The sequence below is a fragment of the Vigna umbellata genome, chromosome 5 (assembly GCF_029865625.1).
Source record: "Vigna umbellata cultivar VRB3 chromosome 5, Vumbellata_1.0, whole genome shotgun sequence".
Taxonomy (NCBI): domain Eukaryota; kingdom Viridiplantae; phylum Streptophyta; class Magnoliopsida; order Fabales; family Fabaceae; genus Vigna; species Vigna umbellata.
Window position 1 is genome coordinate 70,114,345 of NC_142169.1, and position 10,219 is coordinate 70,124,563.

General features: G+C 33.4%; 1 protein-coding gene across 1 annotated transcript; it reads left to right on the top strand.

Moving 5' to 3' along the window:
• Positions 1–285: 285 nt before the first annotated feature.
• LOC124839464 (protein RAE1-like) lies at positions 286–10,011 on the top strand. Its single transcript, XM_047315283.2, has 11 exons — positions 286–452; positions 539–625; positions 704–781; positions 1,484–1,677; positions 2,089–2,230; positions 3,757–3,837; positions 4,203–4,331; positions 8,329–8,406; positions 8,507–8,578; positions 9,462–9,542; positions 9,629–10,011. The coding sequence occupies exons 1-11, from the start codon at positions 402–404 to the stop codon at positions 9,677–9,679; spliced, it is 1,044 nt and encodes a 347-aa protein (XP_047171239.2). The 5' UTR covers positions 286–401; the 3' UTR covers positions 9,680–10,011.
• Positions 10,012–10,219: the final 208 nt, after the last annotated feature.

Sequence of the window (10,219 nt, forward strand, 5' to 3'; positions counted from 1 at the left end):
GTTTTACATAAAATAAAATTGTTCAAAGACCACAATTATCTTGATTTTTCTTAACGGATATCAAAATTCGTTGAAAGAAAAAAATGAACAGAATAAAATGAGAATAAAAAGGTAAATAGAGCAACATGGTGGAGGGAGTAACCCTCGTCAATATATTTATTTAGGCCCATAATAAACATATTAACGGCAATTAGTTAGAGCCCAAAAACAAGCGTGGTAATAACGCTAGGTCGTAGTATTTAACTCCTACGCCTGCCCTTACCCACACAAAACCCATTAGTTCACGTTTTTCTCTTCCCACCCAACCCAAGGCCCAAACCAACTCCCTCCAAAGTCCAAACTACGAACACTGTCTCTCTGCAAAAATTTTCTGAGAGAGAATCCAGCGAGAAAATTTGCAAATGTCCAATTTCCTGTCGAACACTAATCCGAACCCGAACAAGTCCTTCGAGGTACATCAAAGTCCACTCCGTCTGGGAGAAACAGGTTGTTATGTTGTGCAGTGTGAGTTTTCATGATTTGTTGGTGAATTTTGCAGGTGAATCAGCCTCCCACTGATTCTGTCTCCAGTCTCAGTTTCAGTCCCAAAGCCAACTTCCTCGTAGCCACTTCTTGGGACAATCAGGTCTTTCTTTCTCACTCATTTCATTGTCTTCATTGTGAAACATCTCATTTGGAGAGGTTTATGAGCAACCTTTTGCAGGTTCGCTGCTGGGAGGTAGCACGGAATGGAGTAAATGTGGCCACTGTCCCCAAGGCTTCTATAACGCACGATCATCCAGTAAGCTCTTTTAGTTTTAATTATTCATGTCTCCTTACTATTTATGTGTGTGTCTGCATGTATGTATTTATTTTCATGAATTACTATTCTGGTACATGTGCGAGGTTAATTTGGTAGGATTCGGATATTATTATGGTCAGGTATAATAATCAAAGCTTTTTTATAACAAAGACATTAGGATATAGAGGTTTCCCAATGATGTTGCTTAAAATGAAGTCTATTGCTGAATGGCGATGTAATGTATGGTTGCTTATTTTTCATGTTAAGGTATGGTTCTTGCAAACCATCCTCTATGGGCACTAGTTAAGGAATGAATAGAAGCCCTTGTTGGACTTACATCGTTGCATTTGAAATTGTTTGGGAACACATTAATAATACTTTTTAATAAAAAAATTCCATATTCTTCATTCAGTGTCCTAAGGTGTGACGGTTTGCATTAGTCTTACAATATTCATGTGTATGTTATACATGTTTTTGAGTATCAAGATTTCTTGGCACATTCCTTAGACGAGGAACCACAAGTAGAAGATTTATTTTTTAGGAATTAAGAACATATTTAACTTTATATTAATAGTTCTTGACAATTGAATCTTTAGACAATAGGTTTTCACGATGTTTCTTCTCTTTTCTGCCTTTTCCTTAAACAACAGTAGTTTACTGGTCTATGAAGTCATAAATTCATCATTTTATTTCCCTGCAAAGGTTTTGTGCTCTACATGGAAAGATGATGGCACAACTGTCTTCTCTGGTGGATGTGATAAGCAAGTGAAGATGTGGCCTCTATTATCCGGAGGCCAACCAATGACTATTGCCATGCATGATGCACCCATCAAAGAAGTTGCTTGGATTCCTGAAATGAATCTCTTAGCCACAGGAAGCTGGGACAGGACTTTGAAGTATTGCACTAGCATTTGCTACCTTTACAGCAATTTGTTTTTAAATTATAACTTTAGTAATTAGAGTATATGAAAATCATCTCATAATATCAACTTTATATCTAGAATATTTTAGAGCATCTTATTATTTTCTTAATTTATAACTTAGGGACATCAGTTTTTGTCTTTTACAATGAAATCTCTTCTTCTTTGTTTATATCCAATCAGCTCTTCAGGCTGGTTTTTGTCACACACATCAGGTGATGTGTATTATCTTTATATAGCATGCCATTGCATATTATATTTTATTATTTTGTAGTGCTGCTGATATCTATCACATCTTTCTGATTAAGTATGGTATGAAGCTTGCAATGTTTCTTGATCTGGTTCTTCTGTCCTCTCCTTGCACATGACTCTTTTGGCTACTTTTAGATACTGGGATACAAGGCAGTCAAATCCTGTGCACACACAGCAACTCCCAGAGCGCTGCTATGCTATGACAGTGAGACATCCTCTGATGGTTGTTGGCACTGCTGATAGAAATCTAGTAGTTTACAACTTGCAAAATCCTCAGGTAATACTTTCAGTCTAATTTAGCGAATCTCAACTTAATGGTATTATGCATTATTAGTGTTACCTTTCAGTTGTGTATTCACTTATTATATCACGACCATTTTATCTCAAGATTTCATGATAAAAAGGGGTTGTTTCTTTTTATTGCTTAATTAGACAATAAATATATTAAATTTATTAAGGGTGAGGAGCAGGAACTAGGAGTTAGATGAGAATAATAAATTATCTAGGAGAAAGAGAAGAAACATCCCAATTTCTGGGCCAGAAATTCAATGTATATTCACTCAGGTACTCCGAATGATTGTTTGGAGCCAGAGGTTTCAAATAGTAAAAAGGAAGGAATGAGTTTTCCTTCCAAGTACGATAGGCATCCTCAAGCCACTAACATAATATCCAGAAAAACTTATTTGGTTCATGGTTTATTTAGATATCTCATATTTGGAATCATACTGAGCAAAAGTAGGACAACCTATTTGCAGAAGATTAGTCCCATGTAGTTCTACTGGGACGTCAGTCATTCAAGTCACAAATTTAATAAATTGTAGCCCAACATACTTTTTCCCAGACATCAGGCAATCCTCACTTATCTTTTTCTTAGCTGAACTTTAGTCTCATGTACTTCCTCGCCTGTTAGGACCTTGAATAGAAGTTTAGTCTTAAGTACTTCCAACCCAACATCAAGCATATTGGAAGGAACTTGGGTAATTTGTGGTGCCTAAGTCCCTAATTGAGTAGTATGGGATGGGATGCCCGGTGTAGTTTTTCCACCTTAATAAATAGCTTTTGAGGGGGGAATCCCCAAGTGTTTGGGTATTTATCCACTAGTATCAAAGCCTAGTTGTCAGTGTTTTGGAAATGGCTACCAACAAGGGGTTCTGATTGGTGTAGTATGGGATGCTCGTGGACTATTTGAGTGTTTGGCTCCCTTAATAGCTAACTTTTGAGGGTGGTTTTCCCAGGGGCATAAGTACTTTTCACATTTCTAACATTCTAACAAACTAATAGCCACAATTTGGCTCCAAATATGCAATTATTTTCTCTCTTCTGCTGTGTGCTTCATTGTAGGACAATCAATTAACTATATATATATATATATATATATATATATATATATATATATATATATATATATATATATATATATAGTGTGTTTGATTTGATGTTCAACACTGTTAAACGTCTATTCAGCTCAATTATTCAAGAACCATAGATTGCTTTCAATGTGCATTGGAATGTGTGTAGATGTAAAATGAATGCACGTTAGTTGTGCTTCAGTCACCTGGTGGGTTTGGCAACATCATACTTTTCCCACAGATATCTGTACTGATTGTCTAATTGAATACTAGTTTGTTGATCATTTGCCTTTTCATATTCTATTGTGAGCATTTTAATTGTTTCAGTTAGATCAATGTGTTGATATATGATGTATTATTCAAACTATTCATCCTGTGGATTATTCTTTTTTTTTAGCTTTCATTTCTGTTTTGGCTAGTATCCCTACCTTTGGCCATTGTTCATTTGCTACAGGTTGAATTTAAGAGAATTGTTTCACCCTTAAAGTATCAAACAAGGTGCCTTTCAGCATTCCCTGATCAACAAGGTTTCTTGGTATGCATCATTCTCCATTTGGTTTAGATATTTATTCCTTTCTGCATTTGAGTAGTCTTATTCTTCTGTAAAAATCAATATTCAACTGTTTCCCAACTGTGTGCTATTTAGTGTCTTTTGTAACCAATTTTTTGGTTGCTTGTATTTATCTATTTTTACATCGAGTCATAAATCTGATAGCATACTCTAGCAGAATGGGGTATTCTCCACTTTCTGGTCCTTTTCCTTAAATTTTTTTACTCCAACTTATGTTTGTTTTCATAACTTATCCAAAATACACAAAATATCTTTTCCCCCAATTTATAAGTTGTATGTCTAGTTTGATTAATTTTGGGATGTTGAAACTGACAATATACCTGCTTCAGGTTGGATCAATAGAAGGAAGAGTTGGGGTGCATCATTTGGATGACAGTCAGCAGGGTAAAAACTTCACTTTTAAATGCCACAGAGAGGGAAATGAAATATACTCGGTCAACTCTTTAAACTTCCATCCTGTAAGATTTATGTTCCACCTGTGCCTTATTATTCTGATTTAAGTTTGTATTAATTTGTTGGACTGCTTTCTTTGAATTTCAATTGGGTCATTGCACTTTTTATAATGAATGATTGGTGTTAAAATATTCCTGGTTGTGATTTGCTTATTGTTTGTTTTAGTAATGTTATTATCATTCTTTATCATTAAAAATGAAGCAGCTTAAAGAAACATTCTCTCCATCTTAAAGTTTGTGCTCGGTTACTCTTGCAGCCATACTACTTTGAATGGTCTCTTTGAATTTTACAATTATGCATTTAGTAATAGTATTTAATTCACCTTGTTACTTTCTCCTTTTCTTTAACCAATTTGAAGTATTGAGCTATATGTGTAAATATATTGCTCAGTAGATCTGAGTTTATTAAATAGTTCCTGCTATGCTGATTTAAAGAAATCCATTTTTGTTTCATAATGATGAAAAAAAAAACACATTGAGATTTCTGTATTCATTGAAAATGTTATTTTCAATAAATGAACTCTCATGAAATGAAACACCTTAACATTACATGTCAAAATTCTGGTTTCAATTTTAATACATTTTGTTTTTTTTGTTTTGTTTTTGGTTTTAATATTGATTTCTTTGATAACAAATATCTTAAGTGAAGTGTTCCATTATTTATTTATGGAATTTAGATGCAGACGACATGTTGTTAGTGCTGTCAAAATGAGCCATCCGGTCCGACTCGACCTACTACGGGTTGGCCACTTCGTGAGCCAACTCAACCCGGCTCATTTATTAGTGAATTGAAAAAGTTTGAACTAGGCCCGATCTATCATGGATTGGTGGGTTAAACGAGTTGACTCATTAGCTCACTTAACTTTTTTTCACCTCTTCTTTCGAGATTCTTATAACATGTTACTTTGATCAATCTTTTAGATAAAACTGTCATGCTTTTAGATAGTCTAAAAGCAAGATATAACAAATGGCATCTTCCCTAAATTATCCATCTTCTTTGTCTCCATTTACAATACAATAAAAAAATAGTGTTAATTAATAATATTGAAATACAAAATAATAAACAATTAAAGACATGTGAGAATAAGTTAGTTCAAAACCATGCGACCAATTTTGAGTTAAAATGAGTGCCTCAACATTCTCGAGAAGAATGGAGGAATGATATTTGGTTAGGACATGAGAACCAAGACTAAAGGCAAACTCACTAGCAACGGTAGTGATTGGAATGTTAAGAACATCACAAGCCATTTTAGACAAGTTTGGATAACTATCTCGACGATCTCTCCAATAACTTAACACATCCAACTTATAAAAAAAAACTTTGGATCAAGATTTCCTTAATCTAAATAAAGATCTAATTCAGACCTCCCAGTGTCATTAACATGTTGGCTCAACTAATCAACATATTCCTAAGACATCATGGAACAAAGTTAATATGTCATTAGTCACAAGTAAGAAATAAAATATACATGATAAAATAAAGTAAGTCTAAGAATTAAAGACTTACATCAAATGCATCCATCACTGACTCATCATTAGTAAAAGAAAAGAAGGTTGTTGTGTAGGAGGAGAAACTTGAGAACTTGAAGTATTTGATTCATTTTAATTTAATTTAACATATTCTTCAAACAACTTATACACGTTATTCTTTAAAACATTAATCTTTTCTTCACAAGTAGAAGGATTAATCTTTCTATAATAAAATCGAATTGCTTCAAACTTCATCCGTGGATCAAGAATAGCCCCAATAGCAAGAATGTCACAATATTGATCCCAATACTTACTAAACTTGTTCTTCATACTCAATGACATATCTTTAATCGTCAGATCATCACTTTTTAGATTTTCCCGTAACAAACATTCAATTTTCCAAACTTGCATGAAGTAACAATTAGAAGTTGGATAAAAAGAATCTGAAATCAAATTAGTCATTACATAAAATGGCTTCAAAAACTCACATTTTTTCGGACTTTTTCCACTTTACGAAATGTGAGTTCTTGAAGTCATTTTATGTAATGACTAATTTGATTTCATGTTCTTTTGATCCAACTTCTAATCTGTTACTTTATGCAAGTTTGAAAAATTGAATGTTTGTTACAAGAAAAGGTAAAAAGTGATGATCTGACGATTAAAGATATGTCATTGAGTATGATGAACAGGTTTAGTAAGTATTGGGATTAATATTGTGACATTCTTCCTATTGGGGTTATTCTTTATCACGAATGAAGTTTGAAACAATTCGATTTTGTTATAGAAAGATTAATCCTTCTACTTGTGATGAAAAGATTAATGTTCCAAAGGATAACATGTATAAGTTGTTTGAAGAATATGTCAAATTAAATTCAAATACTTCAAGTTCTCAAGTTTCTCCTAAAACACAACAACCTTCTTTTCCTAATGATGACCACTTATGGATGCATTTGATGTAAGTCTTTAATTCTTAGACTTACTTTATTTTAATATGTATATTTTATTTCTTACTTGTGAGTAATGACATATTAGCTTTGTTTCATGATGTCTTAAAAATATGTTGATTATTTGAACCAACATGTTAATGACACTAGGAGGTCTGAATTAGATCTTTATTTAGATGAAGGGAATCTTGATCCAAAGTTTTTTTGATAAGTTGGATGTGTTAAGTTATTGGAGGGATTGTCGAGATCGTTATCCAAACTTGTCTAAGATGGCTTGTGATGTTCTTAGCATTCCAATCACTACAGTTGCTAGTGAGTTTGCCTTTAGTCTTGGTTCTTGTGTCCTAACCAAATATCATTCCTCCATTCTTCTAGAGAATGTTGATGCACTCATTTTAACTCAAAATTGGTTGCATGGTTTTGAACGAATAGGTAACATTATTGTTATTCTCACATGTCTTTAATTATTTATTACTTTGTATTTCAATATATTAGTTAACACTATTTTTTTATTTTAGTGTAGACGGAGATAAAGAAAAAGATGCTTCAAGAGAGCATAATATTGTGGATTTATCCCTTCAGGACTTCAATTTAATAGATGGGATAATTCATAAAGATGCCATTTGTTTTATCTTGTTTTTAGACCTATCTACAAGCATGACAGTTTTATCTTGTGTATGTCTCGTTAAAATAAATTAGCATAATTTTATGTTTAATAGCTTAGAATATATAACAATAGAGTTCTTTTGTTTCATTTTCTTTTATATCAATTGGTCCATCTATTATAGTTTTAATTTGATCGATCAAAGTAACATGTTACAAGAATCTGGGAAGAAGAGGGTGAAAAAAAGTTAAGTGAGTAAGCCCGTTTAACCCACCAATTCATGGCGGGTTGGGCCGAGTGGTCCGTTTTGACAGCACTAGGCAACCGCGCAGCAAGAAAGGCTCTATTGCGAAGTAAGAGTTGTGCGTTTTGAATAATTAATTTGATTTCATTAAAAAAAATAGGTAGGTTGATGAGTCAACCTAGCTCACCACAGGTTCAACTCGGGTGAACTGGGTCAAAAATTTCGCATTTTTTTCCAATCTAACCCTGCTCGAACTTGTGGTGGGCTAGGTTGATTCACGAGTTTCAATCTATTTTGACAGCACTACATGTTGTAATTGAATAAAAACACTCGTAATTTATTTTAATTACTAATGATTTCAAGTGTTAGTACGTTGACATTGAAATGTTTGAGTTTGACAAATGCTTAGCCCCATGGTTATGGTGTATTGACATCTTTTATCCAGTTCATTTTGTGTAAACAATGAATAAGCATCGCAGTATCCCATGTCCTTTAGTTATAGAATTTCACAGATACTTGTACGCTCAGTTCTTTTTTTCGCCAGTGTACTGTTTTGTTGAGTGCTGTTTACATTTTGTTGGTCTCCCTAAAATTATAGCATACGTACAAATGTTTATTTGGTGATTGTTCGAATATATTCACGATTTCTGCTTGCTTCTATCCCCAATGGAAATCAGAAATCACTGACAAAGTTTGTCCACTTTAGTCTATCATCATTTCTTACATTATTTTTCTACTAAGGTACACCACACATTTGCAACTGCTGGTTCGGATGGTGCTTTCAATTTTTGGGATAAGGATAGTAAACAGAGGCTCAAGGTTACTTCATCTTTATCAACAGCTCCATTGACGGACACTTATTGTAGTGATATTTTCTGCCCAATACTTTCTTATCTAATGCAAACTTAGCTTATTTCAGGCCATGTTGAGATGCAACCAACCTATTCCTTGCAGCACCTTCAATAGTGACGGTTCAATATTTGCTTACTCAGTATGCCCACCTTACTACTCTGCATAAATTTTCGTCTTTGTTAAATTCGTTTTACACCTGTTTCGAGTTATGCACATATACTAGTGATGATTGGGTTTCTTTCTTTTGCTGCATAACTTGTTTTCCTTGTTTCATTTTGTTGTGAGAATACCTCAAAAAACACCCATGACTTCAGCACACCATTATGTGTGACAGGATGTTAAAATGCAATATAGTTTGTAAATTTTAAAACAGATACTAAAGAGCAAAATAAACAGTGACGTGGATAAAGAATTTGCCAGCAGATGTCATAATTTTGTTGATGGACTTTGCTTTCGAGAAGCATGGTTCAAACAATGCAATCTAGAGGTTTATCTTTATAAAATACGCATTTTTTTTTAAGGATTGAGGGTGGTGTGGACATGAGGGATTTTACTTGCTTGCTATATTTGATAAAAGCTAATTAGGGAGAACATGAGGGATTATCATCCATGGCGATAATCTTCTGTGATAGATAGTGAGAAGATAAGGGATCATGATACATAATGACAATCTTCTATAATAGATATCTAAAGTCATCAACAACAAAAATCAGGCCTAATAGTCACTTGTCTAGTTTGGGTGATGCATTCGACCACATGGATTGATCAGCACCATTGGGTTTTTGTTTAATAAACTTAAATGAGAGTTGATGTTATTGAACGAGAGTTAATGTTTTTGTTGCATTGCTCTACTTTCTATCCGGCAATTAAATTCTTGATATGATTCGTAATTTGCTGATAGAAGGATTCTGATTTCAAAATCTAGGTATTGTTGCTGGTCTTATCTTTTACCTCAATGGAAGTATTTCTATGATTTTATGGTTCAAACATGTGGATTTAATACATTGACATCTTTCGTGTAGGTGTGCTATGACTGGAGTAAAGGGGCTGAAAATTCTAATCCTACAACAGCAAAGACCTACATTTTCCTGCACTTGCCTCAGGTATTTGGTTTGGCTATCCCTTTCTTAAAAAAATATCCTTTAATCATCTGTGAATGATGCGCATATTATATTAATATGAAATGCAGGAATCTGAAGTCAAGGGCAAACCACGCATTGGTGCTACTGGCAGAAAATAGAGAAGATCCTGCTCTGGGATAGTGTAATATGTATATAGTTCACTAATACTAGTATATAATGGAGCCAAGGTATTGGTTGAAATCAAAGTATAGAAATTGAATGGGCTGGTCAGAACTTGGAAGAAATTATCGACTAATTAATGATAAAAACGTGTATATAATGTGTGGTTTGTATTTTACCTGTTTTAATATCAGGGGTGTTTTGACTTCTACAGTGAAGCACAGAAAGTAGGTTCTTTCATGGTGCTATAAGACATTGGAATGTTGTACCATATGATCTTTATTTAGCCCTTGAGGTATGACTAAGTGACCTATTGATTTTTGAAAGAAAATAGTCATTGTAATGTTATAATAATGAAACAAATATATAATATATTTATAAACTATCATTGAGGATTGAAAATAATTTTTGAAACAACTAATGATATTGGATTGTAACAAATCTGTGGTGGTAAGTGATTCTTTTTTTTGTACATATTCTAATAAAGTGAATATGTTAAATGTATTTAATATTTTTTTTATACAATAAATATAGGTTGT